Source organism: Rhipicephalus microplus, chromosome 1 (assembly GCF_043290135.1).
Source record: "Rhipicephalus microplus isolate Deutch F79 chromosome 1, USDA_Rmic, whole genome shotgun sequence".
NCBI classification, from domain to species: domain Eukaryota; kingdom Metazoa; phylum Arthropoda; class Arachnida; order Ixodida; family Ixodidae; genus Rhipicephalus; species Rhipicephalus microplus.
Genome location: NC_134700.1, coordinates 201,795,356 through 201,817,345, shown reverse-complemented (window position 1 = coordinate 201,817,345; position 21,990 = coordinate 201,795,356). Strand labels below are relative to the sequence as shown.

Here is a 21,990-nt window from a genome sequence, read left to right as displayed (position 1 = left end):
AGTCCTCCACTACGTCGTCTCTCATAATCATATGGTGGTTTTGGGACGTTAAACGCAACATATGAATCAGTCAATTAGATTATAGGTATTGGACTGGAAGCAAGGAGGCGGTCCGTGGCTCGGAGTCGGGACATGGAACGGTCATGTTGCCGGGGAGCGGAAGTGCCTAAATGTGGGCTGGAACAACCATCTCACGTAAACTGAACGCTTTGAGGCACACACGTACACGGTCAACTTACCAACCTCGTCTTTATGTATTCAATAAAGCGAACTTCGCCGCGCGGATCGTTATGCAGTCGCTTTTACAAAGTTAGTGTGTAACTCATTTGTCGCGCCATATTGCGCTTCTTGGAGACCATGCATCACGAAACAGCGGGATTTGCGACAAAAAAAAAGACAATGGGCAGGCGAAGATAAGCGCGTGACAGTTTGAAAATAATAAAAAAACAAAGAGAGAAACAAGAGGTAGTTTCAGAACTTCCATTTCCGCTGTTAACGAAACTAGACTGAGGGAACTAAAACTTTCGCGACGGAGTTTTAGGTGCTTACGGTTTGAGCACTAAAGTGCCTGAGGCTGTAAGCTGTAACGCCTCACGCGTGCGCTCATGCAAGAAGCGTAGGGCACACAGTGAGACTCGACGCATTCACGAGCACCACTAGCGCTTGTTTACGCTTCCAGGCGCAGTTTGTAAAGCGTGCTTAAGGTGCTGTTTACTTATCTTTATTTTCAAGCAGTGGCCGAAAGACCGTAAAGGTGACGTTCAAGGTGACGTTCAAAGTGACGCTTTATACTCGAAGAAAAACCTGAGACCTAGGCAAGCATAAACTGTGTTACACAAACGGACCCTAAGGCCTAGAAGACTTACAAGAGCTAATACAACAAGGTTAGTTCCTCGGTTCACATGCTTCGTGTTTAAGTATTTAACTATTTTTTGGGGCGTTTGCTTTCACAAACAACAGCGACTTCGCGTGGCTACACATTGTGAATGCATAATGATTTATAAAAGTACGATTGTCATTTTTTTGTGTGTACAGAATCAGAATATGTGCTTACTACTACTAATAATAAATATTTATATACGCTTGGAGCAGTGGTATGATGGTAATACACTGAACTCTTAGAGGAACAGTCACATAAAACACACCTTTTCTGACTCATCTTTAGTGCAACTCTAGGCATTTACACTGAGGTCAACTATTTTCCTCTTCTTTTCCTTTTTTATATGTTCGCTCAAGTAAACAACAACAACAACAACAACAACAACAACAACAACAACAACAACAACAACAACAACAACAACAACAACAACAACAACAACAACAACAACAACAACAACAACAACAACAACAACAACAACAACAACAGCAGCAACAACAACAACAGCAACAACAGCAACAGCAACAACAACAGCAACAACAGCAACAGCAACAACAACAGCAACAACAACAGCAACAGCAACAACAACAGCAACAACAACAGCAACAGCAACAACAACAGCAACAGCAACAACAACAGCAACAACAGCAACAACAACAGCAGCAACAACAAACATTGACGACGACGTCGAACATCATAGCTTCTATTCCATGTCCTGCAGTATGCCTGGCTGTTTACCGCGCCTAATAAGACTATACACAGGAAATATCAGGCGCTTTCACCCAGAGTCGTGTAGAACACACTTGACCGTAAGTTGAACATAGCGAAGCGCGAACTGTGCGTGGCGACTATTGGCGCCGACAGGCTCACGTACCACCCACACAGGCTACGTCGACATGTGATGCCGTTCGTGACGTATTGCGACGTCATCGCTTCCACCTATAGGACCCGGAGCGTGCGTAATTTGAAAAAAAAATGTGACAAGGACAAAATGTTTCCGAGAAATCGGGACCTGCCGCGCCAAACTGTCTCTTCGGTTCCTCCGCGAAAGCGGATGCTTCCTGGCTGCATCGCCGTGCCCAACAGCGAAACGCGCTTCGGCGTAACCAGACCGCGCCAGTGTAGGGGCAGCGTGTTTGTGCCGCGATGGGAGAACCAGTGATGGCGAGAGAGAAGAGAAGCGACGATTGATTTGACCCTTGTGGGCTGTAGCTACGCTGGGGAGGAGCAAGAGGCTGGAAGATGGAGAGCAGGCAACAATGGTTGACCAAAGAAGAGCTTAGTACGAGAGCTGAGGGACGAGGTGTCGTAGACGCTATAGCTGTCCAACAAACAACAAGAACTAGATATAATCACTGAACAGTGCGAAAAAAGCACGAAAATGTGAGCAAAATACCGGCATACTGTTCTTCTGCTCTTTTCAGTGGCCTTTTCCCATTACGCCTCCCCGCTCTTCTGCACGCAAACACCCACGCCGGTACACTATATAAGCAAGGAGCGAAATGAGAGAGGAGAAGTTGACAAAGCGCAGCTGCGACCCAAATGTGCGCTGGACAAGTTTTTATGCCCGCTCGTCGGTAACTCGAGGTCACAATTGATGGCCGTGCACTGGCCGAGATAACGACGTTGGCGCCTTCTTTGCCCATTCCGGAGGCGATGGCTTGCGTTCGCGGGTGGCAAGCAAAACAACAGCAAGGAGCACAACAGCAAAAACAATCAAGGTGAAAGAGAAAAGGAGGAAGGGAGAGGGGGACGCAGGTTTTGGTGGAGACAGACATTTTGTGCCAACGACCCATCTTGTCATTCACCTCGCGCGCGTGTGCCCGGAAGAGGTACCATAACCGTTATAAGTGCTCTCCGTGGCTTCGTGCGAGTCGTTAAGATTTAGGGCATATAAAGCACTATCGCGCACAAAAAATTGGTGTCCTGCACCAGAAGAAGAAAAAAGAAGTTTGTTGCTTTGCTGTGAGCTGCTGTAAATCCTCTCGGCCTCCCGGTGGCAATATTTTGACATCAAGACTTGTCTTCTGAAATTGACGCCTTGCCCTCGTACACGTTATGCCGTTGATGCCGCCGTATTCTCCGTGTAAAATCACGTATACTCTGTCTCCCCTTATGTGGTTTCACCATGCACATATTTTTCAGGGTTTCGGAGAAGGATGTAATAGCACGAGGAGATGTAATACCGGCAGCCTGAGACGTTGAATGCGTTGGGTTGGCTAAGTTGTGGCTGATTTTTGCGAGGAAGTTTGTTTCCAGAACGGAAATGCGACATAATAAATACAGATACGCGCAATACCTTCGTATTTGAACGATAGGTTTTTTTTTTCACTTGATCCTTAGATTCTTGCATGTTTGCAGATATAGCATTTCTCCTTCGTAATTGGACAATAGGTTTTTTTTTCACTTGATTCTTAAATTTTCGCATGTTTGCAGATATAGAATTTCTCGAGTCTTTGGCTATACTAGAGAAAATAAAACGTTTATTAGATGTTTCTGCATGAGTAGACTGGTGAGTGGGATTCTAAGTCCGGGATCCCATTGGCGCGGGCCGTCGTCCTCGCACGAGGGCCTCTTGGGTCTTCGGATCCGAGCTGGACAGAGCTGCCTCCCACCTTTCCATGTTGTGTTGTGTTCTGGATTGCAGAGGGGGATTGTGTGGTCACTCCCGTACCATGTAGTGAGTAGTGGAGCCGGTATCGGCATCTTACGACGGGTTTTTCAACTTCAATGCGTTTCAGATATTTTCAGTGGCGTCCATGTTTCTTCATCATCCAATGAACGAAAGAATAAGTGGTGATCAGGCCTAGGCAATGTCCGATAATGTGCTCTATTTCAGCGGCGTCGCAACTGTTCCGCGTTAATGAATTGGTAAAATAAAATAAAATAAAACAAACGCCTGGTATCGTGAACGTTGGGGCAGCTTTTCAGATGACGACGGTGTTGATCAAAAGTAAAAAAAAATAAAGAATTGGTGCTCTAAGCAGAGTTGTATGCAGAATATTTTTTTGGAGGAGGGGGGCACCTTTGCGGTCATTTCGTGCTATGCATGCATGGCAAAAAAAATCGAGGGAGGTGGCACAGGTCTGCAGTGGCCACCGCATGGCTACGCCACTGGCTGTCGGTGATGAAGCAGGAGCAAATCGCTGAAGTTTGCTGATTTTTCGTTTGTTATCTCATTCTTGGTTCGGTGGCTTCAAGCGCACAGAAATACCCACGTTGAGACATCATCGGACTTCTAACGCACACGCTGGCCCAATGGTGGAATAATTGCTGCTTTTCTTGTTTCTCTTTGCATTTCCCACCTAACGCAGTTCCACTCAGCGAAGCGTCCAAATATTGCGCACGTCGTTTCTGTTTTCCCCGAGACGAGCGTATTGCCGCACTGGCGAAATGGCGCGAAATACCCTGAAGGAGTCCTCGACGCTGTTTTACTCGTCTAGGTTATTCTTCCTCACTTTTAAAAATGACTTTCAGATTCTGCAGTCTTGCGTCTGAGGCTTCCTTCTTGTTTGTTTTTCTTTTTATTCGACTTTGAGAAAATCGGCTGTACGAATACAAAACTTCAAAAAAGAAGAAGAAATAACACATCGTGCAGTGGCCAATCGATTTTTGATCGCAGTGCCGCAGGCGCCACAATAATGCGGAGGTCTCACTTAAAAAAAAAGAAAAGCGCACGTGACTTTCAAAACTCACCGCCCCGAGGAATGCAGCCATTTGCTTACTCGCCTTGTCATCTACCCTGCTTTTCTTCTGATACTTCTCATTGTCTCTCGTCTATTTGTTTATTCCAAGCCCGCACATGAAAATCATAAAAATTTTTCGCAACCTGCCCGGTCCCTCGGGGTGGGTTGTGCCATTATTTCAGAAAAGAACAACAAAATAACCATAAAGGGCGCCAATTCGCGCCTGTTTGTGGGGTAAATTGACTCTGTACCCATAAATACAAAGAAATGACGTTGAAAAGAATATGGGTGCGAGCGGTGATGGTTATTTGATGAATACGAAAGGTCGCCAGAACGTTTTGACAAGCGGACTTGTCTTTGGTGGAGCCACAACAGTTCAAGGCAGTGAAGTGAACGTAGCAGTATCGTAGCAGCACCTGCTGGTCTGATGAACACTAGTCAGCTAGTCGAAAAGTCGTCGCCAGCGACACCATCTGCGTGTTCAGCCATTCCTCATCGCTTCACCAATAAATGCCGTTCAATACCAAGCGAGCATACCGCAATCAATCAATCAATCAATCAATCAATCAATCAATCAATCAATCAATCAATCAATCATTCAATCAACCAATCAATCAAACAATCAATCAATCAATCAATTGTTGTATGAATCAATCAATCAGTCGGTCAGTCAATCAATCAATCAGTCGGTCAGTCAATCAATCGTTATATGAATCAATCAATGAATCAATCAATCAATACATTTGTATTATACGCAAAATCCCTTAGAACTGGCATTAATGCGACAGTGGTGGTTATCGTTGCAAGCAACTGCTTCTGTTCACAGTTTGTTCTGTGCTCGCGCATTAACGGATCTCATAGCTGCCAGTAGGATAAGCAGAGGGGGAGCACTGGGGAGTGTCCAACCCCCCGCTCTCTCCTAAATATCAAATGTGAAGCACTTCTTAGCGAACTGCCGCCACTTCGAGTGTTTCTATCTATCTATCTATCTATCTATCTATCTATCTATCTATCTATCTATCTATCTATCTATCTATCTATCTATCTATCTATCTATCTATCTGTCTGTCTGTCTGTCTGTCTGTCTGTCTGTCTGTCTGTCTGTCTGTCTGTCTGTCTGTCTGTCTGTCTATCTATCTATCTATCTATCTATCTATCTATCTATCTATCTATCTATCTATCTATCTATCTATCTATCTATCTATCTATCTATCTATCTATCTATCTATCTATCTATCTATCTATCTATCTATCTATCTGTCTGTCTGTCTGTCTGTCTGTCTGTCTGTCTGTCTGTCTGTCTGTCTGTCTGTCTGTCTGTCTGTCTGTCTGTCTGTCTGTCTGTCTGTCTGTCTGTCTGTCTGTCTGTCTATCTATCTATCTATCTATCTATCTATCTATCTATCTATCTATCTATCTATCTATCTATCTATCTATCTATCTATCTATCTATCTATCTATCTATCTATCTATCTATCTATCTATCTATCTATCTATCTATCTATCTATCTATCTATCTATCTATCTATCTATCTATCTATCTATCTATCTATCTATCTATCTATCTATCTGTCTGTCTGTCTGTCTGTCTGTCTGTCTGTCTGTCTGTCTGTCTGTCTGTCTGTCTGTCTGTCTGTCTGTCTGTCTGTCTGTCTGTCTGTCTGTCTGTCTGTCTGTCTGTCTGTCTGTCTGTCTGTCTGTCTGTCTGTCTGTCTGTCTGTCTGTCTGTCTGTCTGTCTGTCTGTCTGTCTGTCTGTCTGTCTGTCTGTCTGTCTGTCTGTCTGTCTGTCTGTCTGTCTGTCTGTCTGTCTGTCTGTCTGTCTGTCTGTCTGTCTGTCTGTCTGTCTGTCTGTCTGTCTGTCTGTCTGTCTGTCTGTCTGTCTGTCTGTCTGTCTGTCTGTCTGTCTGTCTGTCTGTCTGTCTGTCTGTCTGTCTGTCTGTCTGTCTGTCTGTCTGTCTGTCTGTCTGTCTGTCTGTCTGTCTGTCTGTCTGTCTGTCTGTCTGTCTGTCTGTCTGTCTGTCTGTCTGTCTGTCTGTCTGTCTGTCTGTCTGTCTGTCTGTCTGTCTGTCTGTCTGTCTGTCTGTCTGTCTGTCTGTCTGTCTGTCTGTCTGTCTGTCTGTCTGTCTGTCTGTCTGTCTGTCTGTCTGTCTGTCTGTCTGTCTGTCTGTCTGTCTGTCTGTCTGTCTGTCTGTCTGTCTACATCTGGGTGCTCTCGTGATGGCCTCCTTAACTTAGTTTAAGAGTGTTTACAAACATGTCGGGCTGGTCATGATGAAAATCCCGTCGCGTACGTCGTTCATCTCTTCACTCACGACACGTGTGGCGTATGCCCATATACCATAGGCCGCGGTATGCAGGAAGGTGCCACAGGTGATTAACAGTTAATTATATATAACTAGGAATGGCGAGAACAAAAAATCGTAATTTAAATGCGAAAACGTTAATTAAAAATCGGCAGATCCCACGTACCTTGGGAATCGATGTTGTGCGAAGCATGCGGAGGGAATGTGATTGTTTTGTAATTAGCGAGACGTAACAAAATAACTCTAAATATATGTACAAATATTGTACGCACAGAAACACGTTGAACAGTCGCGTATGTTGCGTAACGATGCCAACAGCAAGATCAGTGTTTCCAACATCAGAAGCGGTCAGCTGAAATGAAGCGCTAGTGCGCGCGGGGATGGTTGGCTTGGACACTGCTACATAAATGAACTTCAGTTGATGGCGCTTAACTACAACTGGCGCTAACTCGACGTGACGGCTGTATCACAGGATTACATATGTAACGTTTATCAAATAGGATAGTCAGCTTAGCAACCACAATTGACCTTTCAAGACATTACGCCTGAATAGTGTCTTTTTCCAAAGCATTATCTAGACATCGTGTGGCTGTGTGGTAGAATACTTGATTGCCACGCAAAATGCTGGTGTTCGATTGCTGCTGGGTACCCGACATTTATCACTTGCATTCGTTGGGTCAACGTTGCCGATGCCAGCTTCTACGTAAGGTTCACGAGTTAAAATTACCCATGCGTGTTCTCGCTGTCAATCACCTATGGCATATATCCGCATAACTGCGGCACATACTCGCCCTCGGGTATTTGCCCCACGTCTGGCGGAAAGGGTTTTAGGACGTACGTGACAGGATTATGACATTATGTTATTACCAGCGAGTCATATTCGCCAAACCATCTTACCTTCCCATACTAATTTTGGTTTACCCCATGTTAACGGTATGATCGCGACTGCACCCAGACTTAGGCGGCTAGATAGGTGGATTGCGCAAAGAAAAGTGTGTTGCGCCCATGGAGGCGGTTCCTACAAAAAGTACGGAATGTGCGAAAGGCTGACAAGCCACTGTGTCATTGTAACAAATGTGTCTCGTCATGTATTGCGACTAGCTGCGCTCAGCGCTTAATAGATTGATTAAGTTGTCTTCTATTCCTAATCTACCATCTTGTAGTGAAAAGACACGTCCCTGGGCGGAGCAACACTGCTCTGAAAAGCGCGCCAAACTGCAGAATCACTTCGTGAACGTCTGCAAGACAGAGGGAGAGAGCTCAAGACGGGAAAATGACAGAGCTAAACAATTTAATGTTGCATCTGCGGAAGTTTGTCCGACTGGAAAGTGCCGCCTCGTATGTCCATCAGCCAGGGCTGCTTTCCGTGTGGAACACAAAACGACTGTCCGTTCGTGAAACATTTTTGTCACTGCTACCGGCGGACGTTAGGCCTCGCGTGGTTTAGAGGGAGGATTGTGCGTTTCTTCACTTGGGCGTTTCGGGGACAATTGAGGGCGCCGGTCGCCGATGAGTGCAAGCGCACGCCGCCGCCATTTTGGTTTGTTTCAGCCCATATGCATCTTTATCATGAGTGGGGAGCAGACCTCCTGCACCTCTTTCAGCTTGGCCTGTATGTCCCCGGCTGGCGCGTTCTGGTTCTCCTCCAGCCACTCGTTGGCGTCCTTGCACTTATCCAGCACTTTCTCCTTCTCCTCGCTTGAGATCTTGTCACTAGCGACTTCCTTGATCGCCTGCTGGACGCTGAACACGTAGCTCTGAAGCGAGTTCTTCGAGGCGACCCGCTCCCTCAATGCAATGTCCTCCAGTCGGTACAACTCGGCCTCCTTGAGCATGCGCTCGATCTCGGCCGGGGAAAGTCGACCTTTGTCGTTGGTGATAGTGATGGACTTGGCATGCCCCGTGCTTTCGTCCCTGGCCGACACGTTGAGGATGCCGTTGTGGTCGATATCGAAGGTGACCTCGATCTTGGGCACACCCCGTGGGGCCGGCGGTATGCCGGTCAGCTCGAAGCGACCAAGATGGTGATTGTCCTTGGTCATGGCCCGCTCCCCTTCATAGACCTGAATAGTGACTCCCGTCTGGTTGTCAGAGTACGTCGTGAACGGCTTTGAAGTCTTGCACGGCACCTTCGTGTTGCGGCTGATGATCTTTGTCATGACGCCACCCGCCGTCTCGATGCCTAGAGACAGCGGTGCCACGTCCAGAAGCTTGACGTCCTTGATGGTTTCATCCTTGGTGCCGGCCGACAAGGCGGCGCTGACGGCAGCCCCGTAGGCGATCGCCTCGTCCGGGTTTATGTTAAAACAGAGCTCCTTGTCGTTGAAGAAGTCCTTGACGAGCTTCTGTATTCGGGGAATGCGTGTTGATCCTCCCACCAGGACGATGTCATTGACCTTCATCTTGTCCATCTTGGAGTCATCCAGCGCCCTCTGGATCGGTCCCAGGGTGCTCTTAAAGAGGTCCAGGCACAGCTCCTCGAACCGGGCGCGTGTGATCTTGGTGTAGAAGTCAGTGCCTTCGAAGAGGGCGTCTATCTCAATGCTGGTCTCTGCGGTGGAAGAGAGGATGCGTTTGGCCCGCTCGGCCGCGGTTCGCAGTCGACGCACGGCGCGCGCCTTGTCGGAGATGTCTGTGTTGAACTTGCGCTTGATCTCGCCGATGAAGAAGTCCACCAGGCGGCTGTCGAAGTCCTCGCCTCCGAGGTGCGTGTCTCCCGCCGTCGCGAGCACATCAAACGTCTGCGAGTCCTTGATGGAGAGAAGGGAAACATCGAAAGTCCCACCGCCGAGGTCGACAATGAGAACGATCTTCTCGCCGCTGGTTACTTTGTCCAGGCCGTAGGCCAAGGCAGCGGCCGTCGGTTCGTTCAGTATTTTGGGCACCGTGAGACCGGCGATAGTGGTGGCGTCCTTGGTCGCTTGTCGCTGCGAATCGTTGAAGTAAGCCGGCACGGTGACGCAGGCGAGCGTAATCTTTTGACCGAGGTACGCTTCGGCGATCTCTCGCATCTTGGTCAGTATCATGGCCGAAATCTCCTCCGGGTTGAACACCTTCTCCTCGCCCTTGTAAATCACCTTGATCTTGGGCGCGTTGTTTTCGTTGACGACGGTGAAGGGCAAGTGCTTGAGGTCGTCCTGTAGCTTGGGGTCATCGAAGGTGCGCCCGATGAGTCGCTTGGAACCGAACACGGTGTTCTCGGGGTTCAGGGCCACCTGCGCCTTCGCCGGGTCGCCGACGAGTCGCTCGGTCTCGGTGAAGGCGACGTAGCTCGGTGTCGTGCGGTTGCCCTGGTCGTTTGCGATGATCTCAACTTTACCATGCTGGAATATGCCCACGCACGAGTAGGTGGTGCCCAGGTCGATGCCGATGGCCGGCTCGTCCGGAGTGGCGGCCATGACAGCTGTAGAACTGCGGCTCTGCCTCCCGGAGTCCGCTGCTAGTCAGCGGTGCTGGCGCGCCCGGACCCGAGGTTCAGGAGTACCTGCAGTGCACTCACCGGAGCCCGGCGCTCGGTCACGGGGCCTCGGACGATCTCTCGAAACGCGTCCCTTTAGCGACGGCGGCTTGCTCGGCCGGGTACCGAGTGCGCGAGCTGCCCCCAGTGCGCGTGCTCGCGCACTTCTTCGTTTTCTAGAACCCGCCCGACCTCGGCACTCGAATAAGAGTGGTATGTGCCGTATTCTGTAAGGCTCAAACGAACAGCAAAAACAAACAAGCAAGAAAACAAATTAACAAAAACACAAGACAAAATACTGGAAAAATTCTCCTTGGCCAATCCTCTGTACTTGGTACGAGTTATGACGTGAGGAGAAGAGAGAGAGGTTTATTATGAGAGAAAAACTGAGAGCTCAGCCTGAATCAATTTTCTGCCCTGCTACTGTCTTGCTTTAATTGCGCTACCACTTCTCTTTTTATTCCGGATCGTCAATAAAGTTGTTGCACTCACTGACCTTCTTCTCAGCGTTAGGTAAAAAATGGGGTGATAAAAAGTAGAGAGAAAGTGTTGATGATCATGAGGATGAAAGCGATGGCGCATTGAAACCTTGAACGCTCAAAAGTTATTTACAGTCCTTTTTAAAGCTCTGTCTCACGCGAAAACTTGTTCAGAGCTTTGAAAAATGCTGCACTGATGACGACGTGTAGGTTCAAAAAGAATTTTTTTCTGATACTTGTTGTTTGGCACTGTTCAATAAAAAAAAGTTGTCCGTCGATTCAATCAAATCGAATGAAGTCAGCTGGCGTTATTGGTGATTTGGGCGAATATCCTGGCCTAGGCGGCGGGCCCTTGAGCTCTGGGGGCTGCCTCCGCCAACTGGACGGCCTGCAGTTGGTCCTCGAGGACATTGGTCCTCAAAAACAACTGCAGGTTGGTCCTCGAGGACCAACCTGCAGTTGGTTCTCGAGGACGCAGCGTCGTTCGCTTCGACGCAGCGTCCCCGTCTGGAAGCCCGACCTCCGTCACTCTCCCATAACACACGTTCCACGGTTTCTCTGGCCTCGCAAAACTCGCAGCGTGACGAGCTTGACAGTTCAATTTTTTACGCTATATAGGTGGCCTTAGCCCACTATTGGAATCAACGTATTTGTGGAGGGGCGCAGGTCGAAAAAAAATAACTGACCGGTCGGGGTCACAATAAAGTCTTTTTTTTAAACTGGAGTTGAATTTTTTTATTGTTACATGAGTGCAAAGCCTACACAAACACCGAGGATTGTGGGATAAAAGCTGCGTATAGGCAACTTGACTGGTCCCACGTCACCGTAAAATGACAGGAGCAACATGACAAGAACTTCTATTTGTTACTATATTGTCAAAACTTATAAAGATGAACAAGGAACACTCACATTTTCAAAAACAAAAGTACATGCTCACAGTTGCAAGGTTAGCCTTCATAACATCAGTCAAAGTAATGTATTTTTTAGAAGCATTACGTTAGAAGCATACAAAAGCTTGTTCTTGTTCAGCAATTAACTGTGGCGCATACCCACTTTAGCCATAATTACTTATCGTCGTGAGCCACTGCATGAACAACTGGCACAACATTCCTTGCAAACGTTTAGCAGATATCACGCTTTTCAGAAGAATGCCGAAAAATAGCATAGGGAATGCCGGCCTACTTTTGGGGCTGCTTCATTGGGACGCAGCGACAGGAATATCTGCGGGGCTCTCTGCGAATTCCTATGTAACACAAGATTACCTTGCTGAGCTATTGATCAGCCCTCAATATTTACTAGCCAATCTAACATTTATTATTTAGCTATTACACTGTAATTATTTAACCTTCAGAGAAATATAATATAGCGATTACACCTCAGGTATTCAAGAAATTCTATTATTTCTCTTCTTCCCCTTTTTGCACATTGTGCCAAATTAATCCCATCAAGTCAAAACAAAGTAATTCTATTTCCCTAGCCTGGATAACCTAAAGGTATTCACTTGCATTACGCACCGGTTTCTTGGCCGATCCCCCTTAGTGGGTGAGAGCCACAAAAGAAAGGATCCAGCAAGAAACAAGCCGGCCTACTGCCCAAATTTTTTCATTAATAATGCCGTAGCGGGTATAAAGCAAGTGTGCTAGCAGTAGTTACTCAAGAAGTGTTTAGTAAAGGCTCTGAAAGGGCCCCGCCGCGGTGGTCTAGTGGCTAAGGTACTCGGCTGCTGACCCGCAGGGCGCGGGTTCGAATCCCGGCTGCGGCGGCTGCATTTCCGATGGAGGCGGAAATGTTGTAGGCCCGTGTACTCAGATTTGGGTGCACGTTAAAGAACCCCAGGTGGTCTAAATTTCCGGAGCCCTCCACTACGGCGTCTCTCATAATCATATAGTGGTTTTGGGACGTTAAACCCCACATATCAATCAAAGGCTCTGAAAGGCCGCTCTTCTAGCTTTCGCTGTGACTGTGCTGTGCCTTCCACGCAGGCGTGGCGCTTTTTAGAAGCATAACGTATGTTTTCATCGCATAATTTATATTTGTCTAGCATCGAGGGAGAACAGTATATAGGAAAGTATTTGAAGAGAGTAGTTAGTGCGAAGTCATGAGACTGCTCGATATTCGATGTGTCGGTTTAAGCGAGGAGGGGGTGGGAGTTCGAGCACCCTTTTTGTATGTTCCAGCGCGTGTTTGTATGCGTGCATATACACATACAAAACTAAAAAAAACTGGGGAGGGTGTTTGAGCCTCTCTCGTCTACCTGGCTACGCCAATGGCAGCGTTTAATGGATAACTTGTGCAATACTGTGCATTGCGTGCGCGTGCTTTCCGACAGAATATAGCCACCAAAGAACAACACACAAAGACTGTTGAATATAATACTACTGCGTATATTGTCACGGGGTCGTGACGTGGCCGAAGACAGAAGACTTTATGTTGGGATTTAAATGTTTATTTGGGCGAACCTGTGCCCGGTAAATGGAATGTCCGATTACAGTAGCAGTCTTGCACAGATAGCAACAAAGAGAAGTTTATTGACTTCCAACCAAGGATAAAGTACATGACAAAAACATCGAGCTTTGAACAGAGCGTCGGCCGTCGATCAACTACTGACAAGCGGCGAAGTGCGTAGGCATTTATACTCTTGCCATCGAATGTTCTAGCGTTATCGCTGGCGGTGACGAGTGTTCCAGAATAATCTGTAAAGTTCGCGGAGTCGGCATGATCTTATCGAAATGATGTACTACAGTCCGGAAGCTTCTTGAAAACTGCAGGCGCGGTTTGCGCTGAGAATTGTGTAGTGTTTTGGGGCGATAACAAAACTTCAGAAATGGAACGTGGCAATATACAAAATTGATTGCTGTTCTAAAAGGACGCCTTCGTAGCTGCAGTAATTAGCGACTGTCTGTACTTCTCCAGATTAGTTTACCTGGCAACACTCCTGTCGGCAGAGAGTGCCGTTCGCAGTGTTAGCAGACAGCGGTAACGAACAAAAACAAACAAACAAACAAACAAACAAACAAACAAACAAACAAACAAACAAACAAACAAACTTTGAAGAGTAGTGCGGTGGTGGTGGTGAAAAACATTTATTTACAAAAGAGAGGTGTAGGACCTCTGTAGAGGCCCCTACAGACTAGGTGGAGTCTCTATTCCGGGACCCCATTGGTTAAAGCCGCCGTCTTGGCTCTCTGGACCAAGGCCTGCTGGGCCTGAAGGTCTGAGCAGCCGAGCAGGGCCGCCTCCCAGTCCTCTCGCCTAGGGTTTGGGTTAGGAGTAATGGCTGCGTTAGCTTGGCAGGCCCACACCATGTGGTAGGTGTCTGCCACCTCCCCACAGTGCTGGCACTGTCCTGTGACCGTAGGGTCGAAATGTTTGACTATGGCAGGACATAGCAATGTATTCGTCTGGAGGCGAAGCAAAATGCGCTCCTCTGCTTTCTTCAACCCCCGTGCGGGGGGAGGGTAGCGGCGATGACTTTCCCGATAATAATAAAGAATTTCCTTATATCGGAGGAGAGGGTAACCCTCCTCATCGGTCTCCATCGGCATTGACGAAGGTAGCCCGGAAATGAGCGCTCGGGCAGCCGCATCTGCAGCCTCATTTCCCCGCAATCCCTGATGGCCCGGTGTCCATATAATGCGTTTCGGATGAGGGTCCGTGTCTCTTATGCAGTTGCGCAGTATTGTCTCGGCTAACGGTGATATGTACCCGGCTGTATAATTACGACACGCTCGGCGCGAATCCGTGATAATATACCGGGAATTACTGTGAGAGGCCGCAAGGGCAATGGCGACCTCCTCAGCCTGTGTTACAGAATACGCCCTAAAGGTTAGCCCATCCACCTGTGTGCCCTCGTGAATAGCAGCCGCCGTGTACCACCCCTTGGAGGTGGGGCCAGCAACGTCCACGTAGTACACACCTGGCTTCTGTCCAAATTGTCGTTCCAGCGCCCGAGCGCGTGCGTCACGTCGCGCTGTGTGTTCATCTCTGTCCATTTTAGTGGGTAGAGGTCGGACCAGAAGGGCTGTGCGCCACAGTTCTGGCACTTTGACCCGTTCCTGTTGTTCGAAATCATGTCTTATGTGCAGACGTGCAAGCAGGCGTTGGCCAGAGTTGGTTTGGGCTAGCCGTGTGTACTGGTTTAAAAGATGGGCTTCCTTCAGCTCTTGGTATGAATTAATCACACCCAATGCCTTGAGACGGCTGTTGGATGTAGAGATCGGAAGATCAAGAGCCCGCTTTATTGTCTTTTTAATGATTGCCTCGATTCGTTCTTCCTCATGTTTGCGGAGGGAGAGGTAAGGGACGGAGTACATGACCCTGCTGGTGACAAAAGCGTGCGCTAGCCGCAACGCATCTGTGCACCGAAGTCCCCCCCTCTTGTTGGAGACCCTGCGGATCATGCGACCCACCTGGTCTCCAAGCGTAGTGCATTTCGTGATGAAATTACACGCATGCCTTCTTGCCGGCTCGCAGCTTGCTGGCGCAGAAGCATCGACTGTGATGTGGAAGTGATGTATTCGAGCGAGAGGCGTGCCTCCACTCATGGTCGATCGATTGTGCTAGAGGCAATTTTCCCGGGCAGCAAAGTCCAAGTTTGCTGATCAGAAAGATTAGCGAATCTTCGCTGGCTACTCACTACGCTTCTGACTGGTGCGTGCGTAGGCTAGCGCGCGTCGGAGGGTGCGGTGCATTCCTGATGTGACGATCAGCCTGAAAACTTAAGAGCCCAGCCGCGCTGATACCCTCTTTAAATGAGGTCACGCTTATAGTCACCATGAAAGGGCATTCGGGCGTGAAAGTTTTCACGTTCAAACCTTATGCATACGTTTATCCTTTCCTCTCTTTCTAATTGAAGCTGTGCTGCTAGTTGTGCACACAGTTTCCCGCGTGCCGGAACAACGCGCCACATGTCACGTCACTGAGAGCCAAAACGCTGCCCTGAAAAAATGGCGCTGCGCGATGTTCTTGCTCTTTAACGATTTCGTTGGGTCCCTACAAGTGCAAATAAATGTACGTAAAAATGGACTGCAATAATCTTCAGATCTAGCTGTGTGCGCAATGAACATCGTCGAATTCCACATAAAAATAACAAAAAATCACAGCATATCCATGGAGTGAAAGACGATCAGTGGGCGAAGCTCCGGTGGTTCATCGGTAAAACCGTGAATATTTCCTAGTACATCATCAAAGACGTGACGAACAGTGTCTGTCTGTTTGCCTGTCGAAACATCTTGAGCAATGCGAGCACCATCTAGTGAACACTTCACGCACTAGTGGTGGCTACTACAGACAACTGCGGTAGACAAGCCTACGCCTTAAGGAGCTTCGCTCCTAAAACTGATAAAGCGTCACGTGGTTCCATTAGCTTCGGTAATCCAAGCTCATCTGACATGCCGCACCTCCCAGCCAAGGCGTGGTGCTTCCTTAGTAGGGTTAGGACCCCACTGCTCCTTCAGCGGACGCAACCAAAGCGAGCCGACCTACAGCAGCGCTTGGCTATCACGTGAGCAGGGCCTATTTCTATCCTGGGTTGGCATGAGTATATAGGCTTCACTGTTGACACGTAACGCTTCCTCATGGTTTTTTCCTTCCTCCGTGGAATTTCACAGTGCTGTAGGGCTCTCCGTATTGTGAACTCTGATTGGCCCATCCGTCTGATGCGGCTTATCTGTTTGACTTTCCCTTTTAAAGATCTGACTGACATTCTCTTTTAAAGATGATAGTCTTCCTTGAGATACTTGAATGCAGAAATTTCTCTTTGCCTGCCTGCCTGATTGTCACATGATTCAGTCGCCCGGACAAAGCTTAAGCACTTGTTGAACGCTTAGCCATCTTGGAACTGGTGGCTGCGATCATACTTGTGAACATTGTTGATCAAAAAGCAAATATAATCATATCTGAGGCAAGCATTATTTCATAGGTAGTAGGTGGCGTGTATTTTACGAAAAAATACATAGATACGTAGTTCTGGAAGCCCCATCCTTTTCAGGCAGCGCTGAAAGTGTGATTCTATGCTTGTAAAAAAAAAAAAGGCTGGCAGAAGGCTATCGTTCTTTGACGACATTTGCACGCACATAGCTGGCCAATTTTTTTTACCCTTTAAGTTCGATTGTCTGATTGAGTTCAAAATGCCGCAGCCGCAGAATCTTGCAATACGGCGGAATTATGCAGTTTCCGAAATGAACTTTAATAACACGTGACGATTGCGCCGTCGAGGAGGGTTCCTTCATTGGGGTGTATTCTTGCGTACGTTCTATTCATTTGCATTTTATTTAATGTGAAATCTCGCTAAAGTAAACTTGGAAGAGCTTTTGTTTGTCCGTAGCACTCCCAGTTTCTCATTAGCAAGACTCGCATCGACGTGTTGTTAGGCTTTGTCCAATCACAATGCATTTGAAGCGTGTTTATGAAGGCCAAAGCCTTAGACGCTTCATTAGACGCGAGAAGGAACCACCGGAGTTGGCGGCGTTGGCGTCAACGCGAACGATGCAAAAAAAGTCACTTAATCGCGGTTACGCTCTGACGACCCCACAGTGTGACGTAATTGTGACGTCACACTGCAGTATAACTGCATCCACCAAGAAAAAGATGGCTTTAGCCTTCGAATTGTCTAAGACGAATTGATAAAGAACCGTACGCCTGCGTTTTTTTTGCTGGAACATTAAGCAGAAATTCAGTTTGTTCTGGATTAAAATTTACTGAAAAGTAACGCAGTGAATGAACTTTGACTAAGTTACATTGCAAATAACGCATGAGTAACGTAAAGCAGCTGACGCGGCTCATGTTCGTGTGGTGTACGCAGCCATGGTTCGCAGCAGATGCTGTGGTAAAGTTGAGCGGAGCACGCAAGGTAATCCTTGAACTTTGATAATGCGCCGAAAGAGCTCACTGTCTTAAATATGTGTCATAGGCGCTCATTAATAGTGAAACAACTCCTCCTCGCGACCATCCATTTTGACCTCTTTCGGCATGTAGCGCGTATATCATTGTACTATATGGGTACATAGACTCGTGTCGGGGCGCGAATGTGAATCCCGGTGAGTTCCATATGGACACGCACCTGCAGACGCGCAATTGGCTCGGCAGAGCGAAAATTCCCACTGTATATTCACCTATCACGCGAAAATGGAGCGTGTTCACGGGGTTGGACGCCGTTCATCGTAATGCGGCACCGCCGTTTTCAGATCGATGACGAAAACGTGCTTCGGTGCGCTCCGATAGCCTCAACGCTGCTCGGAGAGCGCATTGACAGTCGAGGCGTCAAGTTTATTTATTACTAAGCCGTGTTTATATTGTACGCAGTCACCATTACGTCTCTGTGAGGCTAAATTATGTAGTGAGTGAATGAATAAGACGAACGTTAATTATAGCGCTGAGGAAGAAGTTGGACGCGTCTTTGCTTGCGCACTTGTAAAATAATACGCGATGCAGATAAGAGAGCAAAAAATAAACAGAGGGAGGTAAAAACGGGAAAAATAAATCAATGACGCAAGATATAAGACACCGACATAGAGGCGAAAGCACCACGCCTGTACTAGTGAACTCAAGTTATCCAGAAGGTAAATTATAAAGACAGGAGAGGGGGGTGTATATGAAATGTAGGGAGGCTAACTATAGGCACATTTAGAAGATAAAAAGTCGCAGCATATCTGCGGAGTGAATGACGAGTGGGGTGATGCGTCGGAGGGTTTTATAGGTAAACCGTGAATTGTCCGTTCGTCCGTTCATCTGTCTGTCTGTCTGTCTGTCTGTCTGTCTGTCTGTCTGTCTGTCTGTCTGTCTGTCTGTCTGTCTGTCTGTCTGTCTGTCTGTCTGTCTGTCTGTCTGTCTGTCTGTCTGTCTGTCTGTCTGTCTGTCTTCTTAGAACGGACGGACGAAAGGGCGGACGCTTCGTCTTACTGATTATTCAGTCCGTGGAGAGAAAATAAAACATTTATTTGCGACCGAGGAAGGAGTGTCGGTGAGTGGGCTCCCTTAGTCCGGGGTCCCATTGGCACAGGCCGCTGTCCTCGCTCGTCTCACGAAGGCCTCTCGGGTCTTTGGATCCCAGCTGGACAGAGCTGCCTCCCACCCTACAGTGCTGTGCTGTGCTGTGCTCTTGGTTGTAGAAGTGGATTGTGTGGGCATTCCGATATCATGTGGTGCAGGGTGGCTGTTTTAGTGACCCAGAACCTGCACTGTGGTGCGTATGTGTCGGGATCTATCTTGGACAGTATGTATGGATTGGGGTAAGACAAGGTCTGCAGGCGACGCCACGCTACCTGAGATTCTTTACTGAGCTTTGGCGCCAGGGGCGGAAGTTTCCGTCTTTCGAGTCTTTGATGTTCTAGAATATCTGTGTATGTTAGGAACGGGTCCATACGCATAGCCGAGGGTGGGTGCGATAAGCCGGGGTCGGAGGTCCGGAAGAGTAATTCTCGAACCGAGGCATGGGTGAGCTCTGCCTCTAACACCGCAGTGGCCGGGTATCCATATCAGCTGTTTCCATTCGCCCTCTGAGCGTGAGGACGAGAGTTGTGTATGAAGTCGATACGCAACGGGGCCAATGTAGCTTTCACAAAAATTTCGGTAGGCTGCTTTTGAATCTGTTAGAACGGAAGTGGACCTTGGCTTTCGTAAAGCGGGGGCGATTCCTGCTTCTTCCATACTAGTTGTGTCTGTGTCCTGGGTTGATATACAATCAACCTGTTTTCCACAATGAATGACGCTTGTTGTATATTTGCCGTTAACTGGTCCAGCTGCATCGACAAAGAAGGCGCCCTCAGTATCTGAGTAGTTGTCGTGAACTTTTGCCCGTGCCCGACGTCGATGTTCGCGGAACTGAGGATGCATGTTGCGTGGAAGTGGTTTGATGATGAAGTCCTGCCTCCACTCATGTGGGATACGTTGTTTTTCCCTTCTCTCAACGGGGGCTTCGACGCCAAGTTCTGATAGTGTTTTCCGTCCCGTTTTAGTGATGGTGAGGCGCATGACTTGATTCGTGTGGTATGAATAGAATAGTTCTGATACGGTATGTCGGAGCCCCATTAGAAGCAGACGTTCCGTGAGGGTCCAAGGGGGAAGGTTCAGAGCATTCCTGAGAGTCACACGTATGACTCTGTCTATTTTGTGCTTGTCTGCTTTCAATACCCTCAGATAAGGAAAGCTATAGGTTGTGCAGCTGATGACGAATGCCTGAATGAGTCGCGTTATGTCGTGTTCTTTCATCCCTCGTCGTCGGTTAGCTGCCCGACTAATTGTGAAAACTACTAACGACATCTAGTTATATTATTTCCAAGGGCATATGCTCACAACGCCATCTATAGAGTAATTGTTAAACTAGAGTTGGCTATTTACTACTACTGCGACTCTTACTGCAGAAGAGGGAACGACGACCCACGGCGTAAGGAGCTTCGCCCCTAAATACCGTACAATGCCATTGGAGCTCAGCAACTATGCAATGTAAGTTCTGTACATGACGGCACACATCATTCGAAGATAATCGAAGATAAAACGAAGGCTTTGCCCTGTTGCTGTAGACAGACTGGGAATCTTGTTTGGCACTGAGCAGCGAGAATTTTTCTAGCGTTGGTGTCTTCAGCGCGCGTGAGCTCCCGAGTATCACATCTTTTGCTTAGCACTCTTCTCCAGCGTTGGATTAACCAACCGGACTCGGTCACGGTGAAATTTTGCGCCTTTCATTTCACACTCGTCGCCTTTATATTACATTAGCGATTCTGATTATGCCACGTTAATTTTGTTAGCTTTCGAGACTCGGTTCTGCACACTGTATTCTAATTCGAGTTGGTGCTCGGTGGGTTCGTTAGAATTGCATTGGAAATCCTACTGTACCTTCGCGACGGACGGTCGTTAATGATTTGCGCACACACGGTTGAACTGCGTAGGACAGCAGCGGCTCGAGTGCTTAAAGGAAGGACGTGTATAAGGAACACGCAGAGTTCGCACGTATAAGCATACATGCATGAACCGCAATGGACGTGCTTGGATTAAGCAACGCCATTTTGGAAAAAGCTCGCGCAGCAATGACGCGCAGATAATTAAATACTAATGCGTGCTCGTGACCCTCCACGAAGATCCTTTTGTTTTCTTTCTCTCTCTTTTTAAGGGAGGGATGGCTGTGAAGAATGGCGGAAAGAACATCGTCATCGCTATACGCCATCATTTATGTACATTTTGCGAGGACTCTTCCCGCGCACGCGTGAAATAGAGTGGATGATAATAATAACTAAAAGAGGAACTTCGTCGAACAGGAGTGGCTGGGCTTTTACTGTAAGCTCAGGCTGCGCAATTTCCGTATTCTTATAACGTCACGGCCTATAGCGTCACGTTATAACGCCCTATACGCCCTAGGAGACTTTCATCCACATAGGCGCCAATGCTGTTGCGGTTATTTCAATCGCTCTATAATAAACCATACCAAAACCCTGGGAGCGAATGGGCATAGAATGGGGGAAGAAGAGACTGTATATATTTATTCACATTGTATAGTCTAACACTTTGCGTGTTCTGCGCAAGGCCGCGTAGCCATGAGCTCCTGCATAAACTCAGTGTGTCTCTGCACCGCCCTCGTTTAACTCGATTTATGATGAAACGGTTTAACTCGTTTAGATGAAACGGTTTAACTCATTTCATCTCGCCGTCGGTACGGCCGCGTCATTACGAAGCTTAGTGCATGGCCGTAATGCACTCTTCTTTAATGGGCTCCGCGTAGACACATTGCATCAGACGCGCACGCATGATTCTCCAGAAGCAGCCTGCCACGCGTATCGCGGCGGCTCCGAGTTATGTGCATGGAGCTGTCATTTCCGAGTGCTTCGTATATGTATGTTCGACTTTATAGTCTAAATTGGCCGCCTCCACGTTTCTTCGTCGTTGGGATACTCTTTAGTATAGTTTGAATTTCAGAGGAAATTATGCTTAATATTCTGCTCCTTCTCTCACTTTTCTTAAAAAGCAAGCAAAAGCATTTCCGGTCCTCTGATTTTTTTTCTCTGTTGGCGGGTTGAAGCTTGCTTTAAGTGACATGACAACACGATAGAGGGGCCGCCGGTTACTAATTTGCCACTTAACAAACAAACAAACAAACAAACAAACGAGCAAGCAGACGTGCAAACAAACAAGTTAACAAAAAGCAAGCAAGGAAAAGATCAAGGAAAAAACAAAACAAAACTAGCATAACGCTGTGCC

The 21,990-nt window shown here is 47.6% G+C and overlaps 2 protein-coding genes across 2 annotated transcripts in view; one reads left to right on the top strand and one right to left on the bottom strand.

Annotated features, from left to right (window-relative positions):
• LOC119167317 (multiple C2 and transmembrane domain-containing protein 1-like) overlaps nt 1-21,990 on the top strand; it is a 250,349-nt gene that overhangs the window by 107,339 nt on the left and 121,020 nt on the right. The window lies entirely within an intron of this gene.
• Nucleotides 8,142-10,418, bottom strand: LOC119159748 (major heat shock 70 kDa protein Ab). Its single transcript, XM_037412592.2, has one exon. It carries the CDS (start codon nt 10,263-10,265, stop codon nt 8,415-8,417), a length of 1,851 nt encoding a protein of 616 aa, XP_037268489.2. The 5' UTR covers nt 10,266-10,418; the 3' UTR covers nt 8,142-8,414.

Excerpts from the sequence above, each read along its gene's own strand:
- LOC119159748 (XM_037412592.2), bottom strand. The coding sequence starts at position 10,265 with ATGGCCGCCACTCCGGACGAGCCGGCCATCGGCATCGACCTGGGCACC.